General features: G+C 52.0%; 1 protein-coding gene and 1 long non-coding RNA gene across 5 annotated transcripts in view; one reads left to right on the top strand and one right to left on the bottom strand.

Moving 5' to 3' along the window:
• Nucleotides 1-7,538: 7,538 nt before the first annotated feature.
• The window catches only part of Plekhg5 (pleckstrin homology and RhoGEF domain containing G5), a 42,916-nt gene continuing 29,421 nt past the window's right edge, over nt 7,539-21,033 (top strand). For 2 of the 4 annotated variants that reach the window (XM_076933657.1, XM_076933663.1), the window contains exon 1: nt 11,462-11,729. In XM_076933657.1, coding sequence (XP_076789772.1) covers nt 11,597-11,729 — 133 coding nt within the window. In that variant the 5' untranslated portion in view covers nt 11,462-11,596. Of the gene's footprint in view, nt 7,766-11,461; nt 11,730-21,033 lie in introns of those variants that run through there. The other 2 variants (XM_076933661.1, XM_076933656.1) reach the window with 2 other exon arrangements.
• Nucleotides 16,994-20,933, bottom strand: LOC143442267 (uncharacterized). Its single transcript, XR_013110296.1, has 3 exons — nt 18,210-20,933; nt 17,317-17,485; nt 16,994-17,179 (listed from the first exon to the last, which is right to left on the bottom strand). It is a non-coding gene; the product is annotated as an uncharacterized LOC143442267 (long non-coding RNA).

Genomic DNA, 21,033 nt, shown 5'->3' with positions numbered 1-21,033 from the left:
AAACTCCTATACCCGGCAATTGTTTTTCTCCATTGTTTGGTGGTATGATTGAAGCCAGAGCCGCACACACCAGGCAAGCATCCTGCCACAAGCTATACCACCCTGCCAACCATTTTTTAGCTTCATGGCATTTATACTGTTGCTTTGATGTTCCTTTCATTTACAATGTAGATATGGATGCACACGTGCACGTGGAGGCCAGAGTCGATTTTCCGGAGTCCATTCTCCCTCCATCAAGGGTCCCGGTGAACCATGTCATCTCTCTCAAGGCTAATGCTTTTACCCACTGAGGCATCTCCAACCCCTTCACCTTGAAACCTGTCTTCCAAGATGGACATCTGGGTCACTCTTGTGAATGATGCCTTTGTGCATGCTCTGTGCCCGTATGTCTGCGCCTGTGAGAGAGTAACCACAGGGGGCGTGGCTACTCGCTGCTGCTCACTCCACCCCTGGCCACTTTCTAGGTTTGGTCACATAGGTGTGTTCCCAGTGTGTGAGGTAGGAGGCTGGGCAGGCCTTTCCTCATGTGTCCCCGGCCAATGTCTCTTCATCCACTCTCCTTACTCACATGCTGTGGCTCTTAGCAGAGATGTGTAGACCCTCAGGTAGAAGGACAGACCATGCATAGCCCTTTTTGGTTTTCCCGTGTTCAAAGACGCTTTACACAGGAAGTTTGTAAGACAGAGCCTTAAGGTAGCCCAGGCAGTCCTGGAACTCACTATGTAGCCCAGGTTGGCCTCCAACTTGCTGCAGTTTTGGAATTCTGCCTGATGTGATTAACAGGCCTGACCCAGCACTCTCAGTTATGGAGGAGGCTTGTAACAGCTTGGATAAGGTAGGCCAAGTACCTGTGTAAAGGAATGTCCCCATTTATCAGCTCTGGAGTATCAGCAGGTGACTCTGGGTATCTGAGCACCGTCACCCAGAATCTAGTTTCTGTCTGAGAATTTTAGAGACCCAAGGGGTTTGTTTGTTTGGTTGGTTGGTTTTGGTTTTTCGAGACAGGGTTTTTCTTGGAACTCACTTTGTAGACCAGGCTGGCCTTGAACTCACACAGATCTGCCAGTCTCTGCCTCCCAAGTGCTGGGTTTAAAGTGTACCTCCACTGCCTGCCTTTAATTTGTTGTTGTTGTTGTTTTGTGTTTGAAACAGGGTCTCATGTAGCCCAGGCTGGCTTTGAACTCACTATAAGTTAAGGCTGGTCTTGAATGCCTGATCCTCCAGCTTCCCCTTTCAAGTTGTGAACCCCCTAATGTGAGTGCTGGACACAGAACTTAGGGTCCCTGTCTTCAGCAGATGCTCCTCCATTGCTGAGCCTCCTCTCCAATCTCCCAGCTCCTGTCCTATTTAAGTGTTTATTAATGCGTATCTGCACGTACACCTGCATGCCAGAAGAGGGCACCAGACTCCAGTATAGGAGGTCGTTGTGAGCCACCATGTGGTTGCTGGGAATTGAACTCAGGACCTCTGGAAGAGCAGTGTTCTTAACCACTGAACCATCTATTCAGCCTCCCATACACACCCCTTTTCTTTGAGACAGAATTTCACTATAGAGTCCTGGTCAGCCTAGGACAACTCCAGATGTAGACTGGACTCCCTTCAATCTCCTACCCATCTGCCTCCCGTGTGCTAGTAGTAAAGGCTGGACCACCACACTCAGCTCAATATTACTATATTTTAACAATGATCTGCAGGGGCTGGCTTTCTGGGTGAGCAGGTAAGAGGGACGGACACCAAGCCTGATAGCCCAGAGTTCCATCTCTGGGACCCACATGGCAAGAGATAACTAACTTTTGAAAGTTGTCTTCTAGCTGGGAAGTAGTGGCACATGCCTTTGATCAATCCCAGCACTTGGGAGGCAGAGGCAGGCGGATTTCTGAGTTTGAGGCCAGCCTGGTCTACCGAGTGAGTTCCAGGACAGCCAAGGCTACACAGAGAAACCCTTTCTCAAAAAAAAAAAAAAAAAAAAAAAAAAAAAAAAAAAAGTTGTCTTCTAGCCTGATACATAAATATGCTGCTACATACGTGTACAGACACACACACACACACAAAGCAAAAAATATATATATTATAAGAAGAAGTCATTTTCAGGGCCAGGCATGGTAGCACACACCTTTAACCCCAACACATGAAGACAGAGGCAGATGGCTTCCTTGAGTTTAAGGCCAACCTGATCTACATAGTACTAGGTCAGCCAGGGCTACATAGTAAGACTTTGTCTCAAAAAAAAATTGTTTTAACTATTTGCAAGATGACTGTAGTCCATTTGCAAGGCTTGTGGTTCCGTAGAGCGTGTTCACCAATCCTGTGAGCCCAGCAGGAACGCCCCGCAGACTGTGGTGCACATCTGTAGGTCAACACTTGGAGACAGGCAGAAGGACCACAAGCTTAGAACCTACTTGCGTTATGCATTGTGACCCCAGCAAAATAAATGAAATAGCTGGTTATAGCGGCAGCACAGGACTTGGGGTTGGATGTGAGGGAAAAAGCAGGCAGAACTCTGAGTTCCAGGCCAGCCAGGGCTACACAGGGACACTCTGTCTCAAATAAGTCAGGAAACTAGGCAGCGGGCTAAGGATATAGCGTTAACAGTAGGCCATTCGTTTAGCACATACAAGGTCCTGGGTGGCTTTTCTGACACTAAATAAGCGAACAGTGTTTAAAATCTAAGGCTGATCAGGAACTAAGAAAAAATAGTAAATAATAATAAAACCTATGTCTGCATGTATCCCTCTTCTGGTCTCCATGGGGACATGACCACTGTTTCAGTTGGGATTTCCATTGCTGTGAAGACACCATGACCAAGGCAAGTCTTATAAAGGACATTTGATTGGGGCTGGCTTACAGGTTCAGAGAGTCAGTCCATTATCATCAAGGTGGGAGCATGGCAGCATCCAGGCAGGCATGGGGCTGGAGGAGCTGAGAGTTCTACATCTTCATCCACTAGGCAAAGACTGACTTCCAGCCAGTTAGGAGGAGGGTCTCAAAGCCTAGCTCACACAGTGTCACACAGTGACACAGTGTCATACAATGTTACCCAGTGATACACTGTTACAGTGTCACACAGTGACACATAGTGTCACATAGTGACAACTAGGCCACACACACTCTAACAAGGCCACTTCTCTTAGAAGTGCTACTCCCTGGGCCAAGCATATACAAACCACCACAACCACTCAGAACAAGAGTAAGGGTGACAATCCTTGGAGGCCTCAGGGGCAACGGGCCCTTCTCTGGCTTTACTGTTTCCTAGCCCCCTGCTTCAGGCCATGCATTCCCTTGAGGTTCCTACTGCAGTGACCAATGAATCCACTTAGGATTTGAAAGCCCTGTGTGTGAGACTGAGTTGGGGGGGGGGGCTGGAATGGCGGCCATTTTAGCTCAGCCACAGGACACATTACTGCCCCAGGGCCTTTGTGCTGGCTGTTTTCAGCCCAGGTGCATGGCCAGACCAGTCTCTCAGCATCCCAGGCTCTGCTTCAAATCTCTTCCTAGGAGGATGAATCTGGAATAATGCTCTATCCTTCCTCTTTCTCAAAGGGTGAGTGAGCATGGGAGAATCCTGAATGGGAGGCTCCCCTGGATAGACACTTACTGCAGCACCAAGGCAGTAACCTCTGTAGGTTCCACCTGTGGCCTGGGTTTGGGCAAAGAACAGGCTATGGCCTCTGTGACTAACAGAAAGACAGTCTGGGTCAGAGACAGCCTGGCCCGTGCTGGGCATGCCCACCAGACAGTGATGGTAATTTCCAACCACCAGGGCCAGTCTTCCAACAATGGAGTAGATGTTTTGAAATTCCAGCTGTCCTGGGAGTCCGACCTCTCTTTGTGGTCAGAGACTGGCCTAGAAGCCTTTGTTCCCTGGACAGACACAGCCTCCAGAGGGCTCAGCCTTTTAGTCTGTCTGGCCAGGTTTGAAAAGTCTGTGTGGCCAGCAGCCGGAATTCACTGGAATGTGGCCATTCTTTTGCTGCATAGGCCTCTGGAAACCTAGGCTTCTCCCCACCCTAGCTGAGAAGCTTCAGGCAACCAGCTGGCTGGACAACTGGAGCATAGGGTAGCTGCTGGCATTTAGCTTCCCCAGGAGTTGTCAGCTCTGTCCAACTGAGTGTCCAAGGTCCTGTGTTCCTTTGGAACTAGGAGAGTCTTGTCACCTCTGTCACCTCTACTCACAGAGGTGAGGAGGCAGTGCCCACTGGACCAGGCTTGGAGAGTGGGCTTTGGAAGAGTCAGTCCCTCCCTGACTAAGGACGTTAACTGTGAGTTGAGTAAAGTTCTGGTCAATGAAAACATCCCTGGCTCCTGCAGCTTTAGACCATTCTGGGCATGGATGGAGACTGGGGGTGGGGGTGGGGCTCCATGTCCAGAATGAACAAGCGTGTAAGGCCCATCATCTGAAGTAGGAACAACCCTCCACAGAGCAACTAGTGACTGGAAGAAGGAACCTGAAGGTCAGTCAGGTCCTGGAGTCTGGACACCTGTGGGTATGTGACCATGTCCCCAGGTAGTACAGAACAGGCTTTTAGTCAGAGAAGGGACAGGCTCAGGTCCTATCTGTGCAGTGTCTGTTGGTTGTTATTTATAAATCCTGCATAGTTAGGCTGGAGAGATGGCTCAGTGGTTAAGTGCACTCGAGTGCTCTCCTAGAGGTCCTGAGTTCAATTCCCAACAACCACATGGTGGCTCACAAGCATCTGTGATGGGATCTGATGCCCTCTTCTGGTGTGTCTGAGGACAGAGCACTCATGTACATAAAATGCATGAATAAATAAATCTTTTGTTTGCTTGTTTGTTTGTTTGTTTGTTTTTTCAAGACAGAGTTTCTCTGTGTAGTCCTGGCTATCCTGGAACTCACTCTGTAGACCAGGCTAGCCTCGAACTCAGAAATCCACCTGCCTCTGCCTCCCAAGTGCTGGGATTAAAGGCGTGCGCCACCACTGCCTGGCAATTAATCTTAAAAAAAAAAAAAAAAAAAAAAAAAAAAAAAAAAAAAAAAAAAAAAAAGAAAAGAAAAGAAAAGAAAAGAAAAAGAAAAAAGCCCTCCCTCCGTCATGTCACCCAGACACTAAGGTCAGTATTGTGAATTAACTCAATCCCAGAGCCCCGGAGGGCAATAATGCCCATATTACCAGCAAGGGTGAGACTGGAGTCTGTGACCCCCAACAGATGTGGCTTGAGCCTGAGCCAGGCTGTGACAGGGACTGAACACTGACAAATGCAAAGCGGAGAATGGTGTGGGCACCTGGTGTGGGGCCAGCCAGCCCCATCTGCACTTGTCCCGGGCTGTGGTGGGTGGATGGGTAAATGACAACAGTCAAGCCAGTGGTGGGACAATGACTGGACCTCCCATAGGAATAGGAAGCTGTGGGAGGCCCTGGGGAGCCCTGTCATCTGCACTGTCCCCATACTATTGAGGGTCCAGGGAAGACCCCATTTTTGAAGCCCATTACTAAGTGGCTAGAAAGGTCAGGGAGGGTTTCTGATGCCAGAAGTGTTCTCAGAGTGCAGGGCAAGATGCATATCCTGGAGAGAGAGCCTGCCTAAGCCCCTTGGCCTCTGGGCTCAGAGACTGAGGAGAGGAGCAGGGTGGGGACTGGCTAAGCCCAGAGTGGATGCCTGAAGGTGCATGTGGGGGTGTGGGTGTAAATCTACAGCACCCATTACAGGATCCCAGCCTCCTAGCTGTCCTAGGCAAATCTCTGTGCTCCCCAGCCCTTGGTTTTCCCTTCCATAAAATGGAGCCAACAGTAATAATAAGCAGCCCTCAGGCAAAGTGAAAGAAATTCCAAGCTCTCTGTCTGAGGCCTGACTCATAGAGGGGCCCAGGAAATGTTAGTGTCTGGCGTGTGTCATAGGGAGTCAGGGAAGGGACATGTAGGACGAAAGAGGGGACCAGTGAGGGGGGCCTTGCAGAAATGCATGGAGAAGCACTCTTGAGGACTATGGTCAGGCATCCTGCCGTGCCCTCTCCCAGGGTCAGGAGCAGCCTCTACACAGATCTTTCAGCTAGGCCGTGCACTCCATGTTTTGATCCCACTGGCCAGAAGCTCTAGTTTCCGTAGTCCCAGGATTAAGGAAAGAGCCATGTGGATAGCACAGGATGGGGGCAGGGCTCGCTCTACCCCTCCTGGAGTCCTCAGGCCTGGTCCTTCATCACAGACAGTTAAATCTCATTTGTCTGATCTAGACTTCTCTGGATGGGAGAAGAGAAACTGAGGCTTGAGGAGCCAGTGACATCACTTGCTTCCTCGGGGCCTGCTGAAGGGGGCAGGGCTGGGGTTGGGGCTGGAGCCGGGCTGCGGCTGCAGAGAAGAGCTGGCTAGGGGCCTGGTGGTTACTCACAGATAGGCTGAAGCCTCAGCCACACATCTGGCCTTCAGAATTAATACTGAGGGGAAGGGTCTATACCGCCTACACTGGGCTCTGCCATTCACCTCTCCTGCAGGAACCAGTACAGGGCACTCTGCCTCCTGTCAGGGGAATGGCATCCATCCCACCCAGGCCTTTGCCAAGGTCACTAGAGAACACTGGTCTCTTGACACGTGCCTGCAGAAGGTAGGATGATTCTTCTGTGCATCTGGAGCAGAAGTCTGGTTGGAAATTGTGGGGGCAACGCAGGAGAGAGCCAGAAGGCTGGGAAGCAGCTCATACCCATTTTCACCAGGTTATAAAACAGTACCTCCACCCCCCACATCTGCAGGCTCTGTGGCAGACCTGAGAGGGGCCACTTTGCATACAAGCTGGGCAGCTGGTACTCAGATGGTTCTACTCAGCTTTCCTGGCATGCAGATGGGCCTCAGACAAGGGGAGGCGAAGAAAGAAAACATTGGTCATCTGCCCCTGGGCATCTCAAGGAACCACAAGGCCTCATCTTGAGCCTTACCTGGTGAGTGGGAGGGATGGAGCCCCTTTGTGGGAGGTAAAAAAACCCACCCCTGGTGCTGGAGAGGCGGCTTAAAGGTTAACAGCACTTCTTGCAGAGAGGACCAGTGTTCTATTCCCAGCACCTACATGGCGGTTCATAGCTGTTCCAGTTCTAGGGGATCTGACACCCTCAGACATACATGTAGGTAAAACGCCAGTGTACAGAAAACTAACTTCTTTTTTTAGACAGGTTTTCTCTGTGTAGTGCTGGATGTCTTGGAACTCTGTAAACCAGGCCGGCCCCAAACTTATAGAAAGCCTCCTGTGAGTGTGTGGAGTGTGTGTGTGTGTGTGTGTGTGTGTGTGTGTGTGTGTGTGTGTGTGTGTGTGAGTGTGTGTGAGTGTGTGTGTTTGAGTGAATGACTGAAAGGAGAAGGCGTGCCCCGCTGCCTAGGACCATCAGGGTCACATGCAGGAAAGGCAGTCCAGAACCAAAGTCAGTGACAGCCACCACTTCCGTGGGGGCATTAGCCAGCTTTGGCCATCTGCTCGTCTTCCTCTTCTGACCCCTTACTCAGCAAGACCTTGCAGGGGTCCGGTCCCCTGGCCAGGCCCTCAGAAGACGCTCTCTGCCTGTCAGGAAACAGCTGTGGTTGGCAGAGGATTCTGCCTCTCCCCTGTCCAAGGCCATCGTTAGGCAATGGAACCTCCAGCTCCCTGTACTTCTGTCTGTCCTGTCCCTGGCTCCTAACCCAGCAGTTTCTCACTGGAACTCAGAAGGATCAAGAAGTCTAGACAAGACTCTGGAGTTCAAGGCTTTCAGCTCCAGGAGGCCCAAGGGGGGAGTGCTTGCGAGCCCGAGCCGAGCCGAGCTCCACCCCACAGGGAAACTGAAACCGAGGTAAGCCTGCGGTTGACAAATGAGTTTCCACTGGAGGGCCGCTCACCTGCCTTGCTCTGGCCCCTAGAGCTGTGATGACCAAGAGTGCTCTTGTGGGTGGGTAGGGTGGGCAACGAGAGCTGCCTCTGTGCCTCAGTGTGGCCCAACTGTGAGAACGTGGTGCTGGGGCTCTGCCAGTGTTCTCCTGGCACTGTGTGGCCTTTGGGTAGGTTACCCACTAGAGACTACAGCTTCTCCGTCCCTATCCTGGATGGAGGTGAAGAGCTCAGCATGATACCAGCCCCTCACCCCCACCTCACCCCCACCTCATCCCCACCCCACCCCACCCCCGTCCTACCCTCAGTGTAGCTGTCATTGCTCTTGCTCCAGCTGTCCACAGCAATGAAGACCCTCAGAAAAGGCACAAGTGTCCCTGGCAGCTCCTGACTGCAGCTCTTCCACAATCAGGCTGGCTGAGGCTATGGGGGTGGGGGTGGGGACTGCTTCTCTAGTCCCGATTTGATCCACTGATCCACTGAGGCTGCTTCCTGCTCTCCTGCATGGAGAGGTGAGGCAGGGGAGTGCATAGAGCCCGTGGAGCCTACAGCACCGGTGACAACTCCCAGTTCTACAGCTCTGGCCTCTACTGGAATGGACACTAGTGGCATTAGACAATCTCACTCCCGAATACTCAGCCCCTCCTTGTACCAAACATGAGCCAGGACACCCCTGGCATCCCAGAGCCTCATATTCAGTCCATGTGGATGCCTGTGATCAAGGCTCAGGGCGCCTGTGCATGTCCACTACAGTTCTGTGAGGCTAGAGGCAGGGAGAGCAAGCAGGCATGTGGTTCAAATTACTCCAGCTGCCTTTTGGCACCTTACCCCTCCGCTGGGGGTGTGTAGGCCGTCCAGATGGCCATCCCCACCACTCCCAGGCGCCCTGCAGCCTGCGGTGACCCTTCTGCCACCCCCTACAAAAGCAGCTAGTCCCACTTTGCCAATGCCCCTCAGCTGCAGGCATCTGATCTGGTTGGGGCTGGCTCTGCCACACCCAGGCCAGCTCCCGCAGACCTGGCAGGCCTAGGAGGCACAGGCAGGGTCATACAGAGAAGGCTGGGAGCACAGTGCCAGTGTCCTTTACTATACTGAAGTCTGAATTTCTTTCATTTTTTTTAAAAAGAATTATTCATTTATTAAATTATTTTAAAAATTATTCATTTATTTTATGTATATGAGAGTACACTGTAGCCATCTTCAGACATACAAGAAGAGGGCATCGGATCCTATTACAGGTGGTTGTGAGCCACCATGTGGTTGCTGGGATTTGAACTCAGGACCTCTGGGAAAGCAGTCAGTGCTCTAACCACTGAGCCATCTCTCCAGCACAATTTCTTTCATTTTTTTTACTCACTTTTGTGGCGCTAAGGACTAAACCCAAGGCCTCATGCATAGTAGTACATTACCTCTGGGCTATAACCTCAGCCTTTTGGGGGCCGGGGGTGGGGAGTGGGGTCTGGAATAGCCTTGAACTTGCTGTGTAACTGAAGGTGACATTAAACTTCTATTCCTCACACATGTACGTCCCAGGGCTGAGCCACCACGCCCAATTGGTACCATAATAAAGATCAGGGTTTTACACACACTGAGCAAAAGCTCGCTCCACCAACTGAACTGTATATATCTAACATTTGCATTTATTATTTTGTATTTATTATTTTGAAACTGGGACTCTCTACTACGTTGCCCAGGTTGGCCTGAATTTGGGGTCTTCCTCCTCAGTTTCCTCAAATAATTAGTGTTCCAGGCCTGGGCCTCCAGGCCACCTTGCTGCCCTGTCCCCTAGACTCCAGTTGGGGACAGGACCCTCTCTCTGGGGAAAGCTGCCGTGGGGCTGCTTTGACCTCTTGGTTGGGTTTTTGTCTTGTTTGTCTGCTTAACACTTTCTAGCGTAATTTTAAAAATTCATACGTATGGGTGTTTTGCTTACAGGTACTGTGCCCTCAACCTTTCACTTTGTATGTACCAATAGCAGCATGCTGCCTTCTTCTGGTAGACAATCTAGTGTGACCCATTCAGGAAAGGTGCTGTAGGTGTGGCTCAGCAGTTACCAGCACTGGCTGCTCTTCCAGAGAGGACTCAGGTTTGATTCCCAGCAACTAACTACCTGGCAGCTTACAACCCACTGTAACTTCAGTTCCAAGACTTCAGCGCCCTATTCTGGCCTCTGTGGGCACCAGGCGCATAAGTGGGGCCCAGGCACTCATGCAGACTAAACCTCCATACACGTAAGACAAAACAAGAGAGGTGTTTTAGCACACCTTAATGTGTCCTTTGAGGACTGATGGAGAGACATTGTTGTCGAATTTTCTGCCTGCATTTTGGGATACAACCTTGGTGGTTTGAGGAGCCATGACTGCAGAGAGAGATCCTGGGTCTAATTCTGGGGGGTGACCCAGAGAACCTGCTGGTAATCCATCTTGCTCTCAGCCCTCTAGGGAGGAAAGGTCTGCTTTGGCTTGTGCTGTTGTTTTGAGATTTATTTTTATTATGTGTGTCTGCGTGCCGATATCTGTAGATGCGTGCAGGTTCATGCAGAGGCCAGAGGCATGGGGTCCCCTGGAGCTGGAGCTATAGACACTTGCAACCTGCCTGGCATGGGGGTTGGAATCAAACTCAGGAGCTCTGGACGAGCAGCCAGAGCTCTTAACTGCTGAGCCATCTCTCCAGCTCCAGAATATATATATATAGCCAGGGTCTTGCCATATATATGCCCCAGTTGGCAAGGAGCCCTCCTGGCCCAGCCTCCACACTTCCAGGTCTCAGGCTTCAGTCACTTTGACCAGCTTTGTTGTTGCTGAGACAAGATCTGGCCTGGAACTTTCTATGTTCCAACCTATGCTGTTGGTCCTCCTTGGTTCTTGTCACCCGTGCCCCGGGTAGAGATGGAAGCCAGGGCGCACACGTGCCTGCCAGCTCCTCCTCCTGTGGCTGCTCCCCTTTTCCTTGGCTGCTCTGTATCCAGAACCCTCTTGTCCCTTCAGCCTTTCTCCTCAGGACTTGCCCTGGAGCCTGTGCTGCAGGGGACACTGTGGCTCCCCAATGATGCTGGAGGTCCTTGGCCCAGGCTCACCCACCCAGAACACAGCTGTTGCTGTGGGTTGCCGACTGAGGAAGGAGCTGGTCATTGGGCAGCCCAGTGAAGGGTGGAGAGAAAACGCTCAGAAAGAGTCCGGCCAGCAGAGCTGGGGCCTCATACGTAGGTGAAGGCCTGAGCCCAACAGAGGTGGGAGATACACCCGAGCTTCTGGAATTGCTCTCAGAGTACCCGCTGGCATTCCCACAGGTGCCTTCATCCCTCATTGAGAACCTGTGAGCTAGCTGGGGCTGTTCCGGGTCGTAGGTCGTAAGTCATGGTGGGGACCCGGGACTGCTCCTGGGGCAGCACATTTTTCTCCTCTGAAAACTTATCTTAGCAAAGAGACCAGGAAACAATTGCACTTTTTTTCCCGGGGCCTCTGCATCCCCAGACGGACAGCCCATCTCCTCGGTGGGGGCTCTGAGGGGGCTGGGAAGGCAAAATGTGTAAAATGTCTGTGGGAGGGGAAGAAAGGCGCTTTGTGTGGGGCAGGGGCCCTGGCCATTGGTCAGATGTAAGGCCCCTGGCCGCTCCCAGAATGCTCCTCTCCCTTCCTGAGAAGGGCCATGACTGCCGGCCCAAAGCCTGCCCCAGTGGTCTCTGCTGCTCATTTGCACCCGTGTACCACTGTGACCAGGCCTTGGAGACTGAGGTCCCTGGAGTCACCCAGCTTCTGAGGGTGCAGGCCAAGCAGGGGACACCCCAAGTCTCAACATGTTTCTCTACTGGAGGAAGAGGGGCACCTATGAGCTGGAGGCATTGCCTGGTGACCTGGGCCAGCTGGAGCTGGGGGCTGTAGAGCGCTTCTCCTGGAGCTCCACTCTGGACGTCATCGACGATTTGGGGGGTAGGTGTAGCCATTTCCCCAGAGGACTTTCGTGAGGCCTGGGCACCTGGTCTGACTGGCCACTCCTGCTGCCCAAAGCCTGCGGCCTGCTTGCTGTGCACATGATGCTAAGGTCACTTACTTGTGGTGGTGGTGTGGTCTTCCTGGCCCCTCTGGAGAGCCTCTGTAGGAGGGACAGGGGCCCTATCATGATGGTCAGGGGGTAATGTGCACCTCCAGGTAGTCTCATCCCTCCCCATGGCCAGTGGGCATGCCTGCCTGCCCCTCATCAGTCTTGGAACTGAAGGCCAATGACAATTGTGACCATCTCTCCTATTCCAGCCAAGATCTGGTTCTGCCCTATCCCTTCCTCCAAGATGAGGCAGGGGACTAAGCCTTTCCAGAGTGTTTCTCATCTCATCCTCCATTTTCTAAATGTGCAAACAGAACCATGACAAGATTGTGGCCCTCAAAGGGCAGACTATTGGGGTGTTCAGCTCTGAGGCCTGTGGCATAGTTGAGGACAACCTCTGGTGTTCTCATGAACACTGGTGACCCAGTGGGACACCTCCCACAGTGGCAGGCCGACAGGGTTCGGTTTGGGGAGGCTGTGACTGTTCTTGCTTGCTGGTCTTGGTTCAGCCGAGTCGATCGGCTCTGGACAGGCGCTCTGGGCCTGACCGGTGCTCTGCTCTGGTGAATGGCTGGAAAACAACCCTGATCCACAGAATCCAAGCCAAGTGCTGGTGACCAGTTTGCAGAATGGCCGGCTCTCAGCTCTCATTTGCCGGTTCCCAGCCTCACGCTCTGGGCTCTCCAGGCCCCCAGCAAAGAGAGTGGGAGTCTCACCAAGGACAGAAATTCCCCAGCCTGGCTTGAGTCCTCTCATGAGCCTGTCCTGTGGCCAGAAAGGCTAGAGAGGGCTGGTTAGGCCTGGGGTCTGCCATGAGAAGTTGGGGAAGCCCTTGGACCACATTGGGGGATAAGAAGAAAGAACAGGTGCTTTGGAAGCTTCAGGTATTGGCCGGCCCCCAATACTTAAATACTTAATACTTTAAGTATTGGCATCTCCAGCTGTGGTGCTCTTGAGACCCAGGTAGCTGCTAGGAGGAGGTGACCTGATAGCCTACTGTGTGTCCCCAGAGCTCTGGACCCCGTTAGAAGTGTGTATGTGCGTCTTGAGGAGGAACAGCCCTGCTGCCTGAGACATGGATCCGTGAGGGGCATGGAGAAATGGGAGAAGAGGAAGGAATCTGGCCCAGGGTAAAATGGCCCCTTCCCTCAGCCGGAGAACATCTGCCATCAGAGGGTGGGATGGAGTGGGCTGCAGGAGGCCTGTTTGTTGACTCCACTTGTGAGGTTCCTGTCAGCCCGAGGCTGTTACCCATGTTACACGCTATCCAGCTACAAGCCAGGAGGACTCAGCAGGAGAGGACTGAGCTCCATGGGCACAGGGGTGACAACTGCCATGTGCAGAGCCTCAACCCTCTCCAGGGTTTTCCTGTCTCTTTACCTGGGATGTTCTCTTGCCTCTGGGATTCCATAATGGCTGCAGCTTTGGGGTGCTGTGGTCTCACGCATGGGTTTTAAGTCTTAGACCTGAGTCTTCATGCCAACCCTCTAGACAGGGCTGGGTTTTGTGGCCTTTATTCTGGTGCGGCTCTGAGGTCATAAGTGGCAGCACTCAGACACCCACTTGCACCCAGGCCCCTCTCTCCTCAGGGTGGGCAGAAGTCCTGGTGAGGTACTTAGTAGCTGGGTAACAGCACTTGATCTCAGGAGGAGCTGAGGCGGCTGGGTGAGCCAGGGCACACAGCTGCCTGTGTGGGCTCAGTCCTTTGCTGCCAGCCAGCCCCTGGCCTGGACCCATGTGGGTGGGTGTTGGGCCCCAGAACCAGCCCAGCCTGGTGGGGGGTGGGGCCCCTGTATGGAACATGACTGTCCAGAATCGGAATCTCACACACCCTTTCCGTAGCCGCTACTTCTGTTCTTTTCTCGGTTCCTTCACGGAGCCTCCAGGAGGAAGGCCGCAGCCAGCAGATGGACAGATGAGCAGAAACCCAGGGGAGCCTCAGGCAGAGGAAGTGGCCAACTGGCCACAAGCTTATGTGCTGGAACAGTGTGGACAGTTTCTCTGGCCCCAGGAAGGAATTCTAGATGTGTCTTCCCACCCTCTGTGACTGAGCCTGAGGGGTGTGGAGGGTGGCAGGGTGTTGGTTAGAGTCCACACCAGGGATGATGCCGGCAATAAATCTGGGCTGTAGGCAGGAGCTGCACTAAGGGGCCGTGTGGCCAATGCTAATTCTTCCATGAGGTGCCTACTTAACTAACCCATATCCAAGATTCCCATAGCACGTTAGGAAGGGGGGCCTCAAGTCTTTTCTTGCTCTCTTCTTTTCTGACAGGGTTTCACATAGTGGCATTGGGCTCTGTCTTAGTGTTTCTACTGCTATGAGGAAACACCGTGGTCAAAAGCACCTTGGAAAAAAGGGTTTATTTGACTTTTGCAGCCTGCAGTCAGAGGAAGCCAAGGCAGGAGTCTGGAGGCGGACCTGAAGCGGAGGCCATGGGGGAGTGCTTCTACTGGTTTGCTCTCCATAGCTTGCTCAGTTAACTTTCTTACATAATCTAGGACCAATTACCCAGTGGTGGCCCCGCCCACTATGGGCCTCAGACCTATTGTTTTTAAAGATTTATCTATTTATTTATTTAATGTACATGAGTGCTCTATCTGCATATACGCCTACATGCCAGACGAAGGCATCAGATCACACTATAGATGGCTGTGAGCCACCATGTGGTTGCCGGGGGATTGAACTCAGGACCTCTGGAAGAACAGACAACACTCTTTAACTGCGAGCCATCTCTCCAGCCCCACACCTACTGTTAATGAATGAAACCCTGCACAGACTCTACAGTCTAATGCTCTACAGGCCAATCCGATGGAGGCGGCTCCTCAATTTAGATTCTGTCTATCCAGATACATCTAAGTTTCTGTTGTCAACAAAAACAACCAGCAGAGCCCCAAACTGCACGCCATCATGGCTGAGGATGTCTTTGTCTTCCTTCCTCCGCCTTAGAGTTCCAGGACAGGCCTGCAGTGCCACACCCCTTGTGCACTGCTGGGGATCAAACCCAGGACTTCTTGCAGGTCACATCCCTGACCCTGTGCCATTTCTTCCTCAGGTTTTCTAGAATGCTGTGGCCAGGGTCTACTGCCGGGAGTGGCAGATATGTCAGGACCAACAGTCTGTTGCCCAGGGCACAGCCCTCTGGCTTCAGGCCCCTTTTGAGCCAAATTTTGCCTTCTCCAGTCATCTCAGCATATGTGTGTGTCTGTGTGTGTGTGTGCGCACTCACACACACACACACACACACACACACACACGCACGCACGCACGCACGCACGCACGCACGCACGCACGCATGGGAGGGGGTGCTGCATCCCAACAAGGACTGGCACAGTTGCTCAAGCATGGACAGGCTCCCAGGAGGGCTGGGCTAGCGTGGGAGGGGGTATTCAAGGCCACAGCTGTTTCCTGGGAGGGACAGGCTTTTGGTGGCCTGGCCTGGCGCCGAGAGGTGGTGGGCAGAAGGCTTATCTGTATACCGGCCCCTCAACAGAGGGCTCTGGTGGAGAATCTGAGAACAGGTGCGTTTGTGTTAGCCTGAGGCCCACAGGGAGAGAAGGAAGTTGCAATGCTGGGAGGATCATTTATTTTTGCTTAACACCTGATTGTGCCAGGCATTATGGTGGCCGGGTAGGCTGATGGTTAGGGACATAGGCTTGGAGTTCTATAGACATGGACTCTGGTTCCAATGTCATCGCTGCCTGCCTTTGTAACCTTAGGGAACTTTGTTTGGAGTGATTCAGTTTTCTCATGTGAAAACAGAGGCAACGGTTATACTTCTTCTCTCAAGTTTATCTACTGGATAAAATTGTTGTCGACCAGGCTGGGCTGGAAATGGCCTGCCTCCATCTCCACAGCACCGGGACTAACGGTGTGTGCATCACCTCTGCCTGACTTCCTTTATTATTTTTATGTTTTGAATTGGTCATTACTGTTTGTTTTATTTTTTTCTTTTCAACTTAATTTCCTTTTTTTAAAAAAAGATTACACACACACACACACACACACACACACACTAGCTGTCTTCAGACACACCAGAAGAGGGCATCAGATCCCATTACAGATGGTTGTGAGCCACCATGTGGTTGCTGGGAACTGAACTCAGGACCTCTGGAAGAGCAGTCAGTGCTCTTAACTGCTGAGCCATCTCTCCTGCCCTCAGCTTAATTTCTTAAGTTATCTTTTAATTTTGTGTATCTGTGTGTTTGCCTCCATGTATGTTTGTGTGCTACTTGTGAGCTTGGTGTCCTTAGAACTGGATCATAGAGACTGTTTTGAGCCATTTGGTGCTCGGAATGAACCCAGGTCCCCAGGAATGCCCCACCCCCGTGTCCCCATCTCCTTCCTTAACTTCTTTTGTGTGTGGTATATGTACATGACTATGCATATATATGCATGTGGATGTTAGAAGTTGATGTACAGCATCTATTATTATTATTATTATTATTGTTATTATTAACTGTAATCAGAGACAGGATCTCTCTATTACATAGCCCTGACTCTCCTGGAACTGACTATTGTAGATCAGGCTGGCTTCGAACTTCCAAAGTCCTCGTGCCTCTGACTTCTGAGTGCTGGGATTAAAGCTCTGTGCCACCATGCCTGGTCCGTATTACTTTTTGAGACAGGGTGTCTCATTGAACTTGGGGTGATGCTAGACTGTCTGGCCAGCAAGCTGGCTGCAGGAAGGGGTCCAGTGGCCTCCACCTCCCCAGTATAGGAGTTACAGATATGGGCTGGATTTTTACATCAGTACTGGGGATCTGAACTCAGGTCCTCATACCTGAACCATCTCCCCAGTTCCTTAACTTTTTTTTTTTTTTTTTTTTAAAGAAAGACATTGTTTAGCCAGGCATAATGGAATTCCAGGACAGATGGAGCTAGACCATTGAGAGACCCTGTCTAAAAAAACAAAAAAAAACCCAAAAACAAACAAAAAAACAAAAGAAAACAAACAAACAGCCGGGCGGTGGTGGCACACGCCTTTAATCCCAGCACTTGGGAGGCAGAGGCGAGCAGATTTCTGAGTTCAAGGCCAGCCTGGTCTACAGAGTGAGTTCCAGCACAGCCAAGGCTATACAGAGAAACCCTGTCTCGAAAAACCAAACCAAAACAAAAACAAACAAACAAACAAACAGAAAACAAAGCCAAACCAAACCAACCAAAGAAAGGTCACTGAGATATCTTACCTCCTTCTCCACACAAGATCTGCAAGATTGAGGTTGAGGGACTGGAGAGGTGTGTCCATGGTAACAAGCATTCGCTCTTGCAGAGGATTTGAATTCAGTTCCCAGCACTCAAGCAGGGAGGGTCAGACCCTCTTCTGGCCTTCATAGATATCTACAGATATATGCATAAACATACACAAACATTTACATACATACATACATACATACATACGTATGTACATACGTACATACGAAATAAATAAACTATTACCTAAGAGGTCTGGTTTGGGTTTCATATACACAGCACACCTGAATATTGACTGCCTTCCCTTGAAGGTTCCATCTCTGAAGGGGCTGGTGGCTTCCCATCTGGGACCAGCAGATGCCACATAGGTTTTGACTGGGGAAATGAAACCTTCAACGGAGCAAACAGAATTCCCTACAGGTGCTCAGCATGTGAGGCTGCTCTGGAAGCCATCTGGAGAGGGTTTGGAGAAAATAATAGGTTACTTCAAAGGCGCAGCCCAGGACGGGGAGAGTCAAGCAGGAAGAACCACCTGGAATCTAGATGTGTTGTAACAGGGAAGAAAGCATCATCCCTGGGGCAAGAAGAGGAAGCCGTTGGTGGCCAGTGCTAGAGCAGGCATAAAGGAAGGGAACCCTGGAAAGGGCCTGAAGAGTCCAGGGAGGGGCTGGTGTGAGCCACAGGGTGTAACACCAGTTTGAACCAGTCTAAGATTGACTTAACTTGAGAACTGGAACATTCTGGAATATGGGTCTAGAGCTGCCAGGCTCCTCTGGTTTGTCAAGAGGAGCCAACAATCTGGATTTTTATGTAAAATCTACTGACTTTTCAAAGTTGGCAACCAACTGAGATTCTTTTGAAACACGTTGCTCAGCCAAACAAAACACGTCTGCCGCCTGGCTTTTGCCTAGTTCTGGTAGAGATCGTGCCGGGGGAGAAGCCAAAGCTGGGTGTCCTGTGACTAATGAGGGGGGTGAGGTGCTGACTAGCAAGTGGGCTTGCTTCCCAGGTGAGGGACCCTGCTTAGCAGGAGGCTGGCTAGCAGAAGCCAGAGGAGCAGGAGACCAGCTGGGCCATTTCAGACTTAGGGAGACAATCCTGTCCCCCCAACCAAGCCCACTCTTTCTGTCTGGGTTGCAAGGACAACAGATTGCCTGGAAAGGAGGCTCATACTTACCTTGGGCAGGGTTGAGGGGATTGTCTGTCTCTTTGCTTGCTCCCTCAGTCCAGGGACTGCTCCGGGCCCTGAGACATGCCGAGATCCTTCTCCCATGGGACTTCATGCTTTGAACATGAGCCCAGGGGTCAAAGGCCAGATCATTGCACTCAGAAGCATTGGAGGAAACACTACTCCAGAGATAACACATCTAGATGTATATCCTCAGGCTGTGGCCACCACAGGCCATCTGGGCTCGTGGTGGCTGTGTCCTGGAACAGGTGTACAGAACCTGAAGTGGTCTCCAGCGGCAGCGGCAGAGGAATAACCTGGAGTTGGCCGAGTAAGAAGCCAGATGAACAGGATGTCGGGGTGCACACCTGTGATCCCAGTGTTGAGGATGTAGGGGCAGAACAATCGGAAAGTCGAGGTGGCCTTCAGTCATTTCCTGAGTTCAAGACTGGGCTACATGAAACGCTGGGGGAGGGAGGAAATGAGAGAGAGAGAGAGACAGAGAGAGACAGAGACAGAGAAAAAGAGAGAGACACAGAGAGAGACAGAGGGAGACAGAGAGAGAACAATGAGTAAGTACTCTGAGATCTTGGGACCAAAGGGTGCTAGCTGTTGACTGGTATCTTGAGGCCTGGAATCTTCTGGGAGCAAGAGGAAACCCCTTGGGTGGGGTACATGGGAAACCCCCCAGGGTGAGAGTACGGATACCCATTCACTCTTGAGTCATCTACCTCCTGGAAGGCAAGACTGCTGGGGCCAGCAGGACTGGTGACCCCGACCCTGGTAGCCTGGTCAGGGCCTTCTAAGGGTAAGCTCCCACCCATGCGCCAGGACAGGCAGCCAGCCTATGGGACAGGGGAAGAGGCAGAGATTCTGAGAAGGTCATTGCTGTGGCGAGTGTGGCCGGACCACAGAACGCGAGCCACAGGAAGCCCCAAGCACAGCAATGGTCTCAGCGGCTCCCTAGAGAACAGCTGCCCAACACAGTAGGCTAGGGGATGCTGCAACCGTTTTCCAGACGCCCCAGGAAGCTGTCTGTGCTCCAAGTTCAGATACACTGTATCACATCCCCTTTCCTAGAGCCCTCTCCTTAGTACACTGAAGTGTAGCTGCTCCCCCAAAGCGCCCTCTGCCAGACCTACTGTGAGTTCCCCAAGGCTTATCAGGGTCATTTCAAGGTCTCTCATACCCAGCCCAGGGCTTGATGCTTGATTCATACTTCCTGATGGGACTCAGCACAAAACTCAAGACCCTTCCACTCTACTTACAGGGACTGGGGTCTCATAGACAGGGTCCAGTCCGGCATCGTTCTTCAGATGAGAGGCCTCCAGAGAAGGGGTCAGCGAACCTACTCTCTGACTTTGAAGGATTCTTCTCCAAACAAGCTCATTCTTCTATACCTAGGTCTTGGTATCCGAGAGCCTGGAGGCACCAGTGGACAAACAGGGGCTAGGGGCTAGAGGTTGACTCCGGAGCACCAAGTCCCTTGGTGGAGTCTGGTTCACCTCCTCTCTGTGTTTGTTTGTTTGTTTTGCTTTCAATTTTTATTTTTGTGTGTTTGCCTGTATATAGGTACACCACGTGTATGCCTGATGCTCTAAGAGGTCACTGTATCCCCTGGAACTGGAGTTATGGTTTTGAGTCACCATATGGGTGCTAGGAACTGAACTAGGGTCCTCTCTAAGAATAGCCAGTGCTCTTCACCACTGAACTGTCTCTCCAGCCCCCAATATTAATTTTATTGTGTGTGTGTGTGTGTGTAGGATGTTCATGAAGATATGTCAAAACATGCCTGTCAGAGGACAGTTGGACTTCTTCCATTTTGGGTTTGGCTTCAGAATGTCAGACTTGGGCAGCAAAAGCCTTTATCCCCAGACATCTTTATGTACCTCTTGCAAAAGAGTTGAAACCGATGTCCAGTGGGGGTGTAGGGGTGCATGCCTTTAAATCACATTACTTCTGAGGTGGAGGCAGGCGGATGGATCTCTGTGAGTTCAAGGTTAGTCAGGGCTACGCAGTGAGGCTCTGACTCAAAACCAACAAAAAAACCAAATCATCAGCACTGATAAAAAAGCTGTCTCCCTAGGGCTGGAGAAACAGCTCAGCGGCTAAGAGAGAGCAAGGACTGGGCTCAATTCCCAGCACCCGCACCTCAGCTTGCAACTGTAACTCCAGTTCCCGCAGGTGAAATGACACCCTCACTGGATATAAGCAGGCAGAACACTAATATCCTTTTTAAAAAGAAGAAGAAAAAAGCTGTCTCTCTATTGATAATCCCATTTCCATAAACGATTAGGGGAAATTCCTCAAAGCGTATTAACCTTGGTGCTCCTGAGGAAACCCAGTGGAGTCTCCAGGGCTGGGGGAGTCTCTGGGTGCTGGGCTGGTAATTTTGCGAAAGTTAAGTTTCTTGCGTGTGCTGAGCTGGGAACACTAAAACCCACAGCAGCAGCCGTTCAACGAGGCCACCCACCCTTGGTCCGCCCACCTCCGCCGCGTCCTCAACCAAGGATCCGCGGGTGGCAGCCATTCTGATCGAGTGGGGGCGCGGCCCGGAGCGGAGGGGTGCGTGTGCCGCCGACCCGCGTGTCTGGGTGCGGGAGGCGCCTGCTCCTTGGAGGCACTTCCGGCCGGGGCTGCAGCCGCGGCGGCGCGGTCACCGTGCAGGAGACCGCCCGGAACCGGGGCGCAGCAGGCGCGCGTGGCCATCCCCGGAGGGGCCTCGGGGGCCGGGGGCGGGGAGCGGGGCAGTGTGGGACCCACCTGGGACACGCCCCGTCTCCCGGGGAGGCGCCGTCGGGGACCGCCGGTTCCCCGCCCCCCGCGGCCGCCC

The sequence above is a fragment of the Arvicanthis niloticus genome, chromosome 5 (assembly GCF_011762505.2).
Source record: "Arvicanthis niloticus isolate mArvNil1 chromosome 5, mArvNil1.pat.X, whole genome shotgun sequence".
Taxonomy (NCBI): domain Eukaryota; kingdom Metazoa; phylum Chordata; class Mammalia; order Rodentia; family Muridae; genus Arvicanthis; species Arvicanthis niloticus.
The sequence above is the reverse complement of the archived record's forward strand: the minus strand, read 5'-3'. Positions and strand labels throughout refer to the sequence as shown.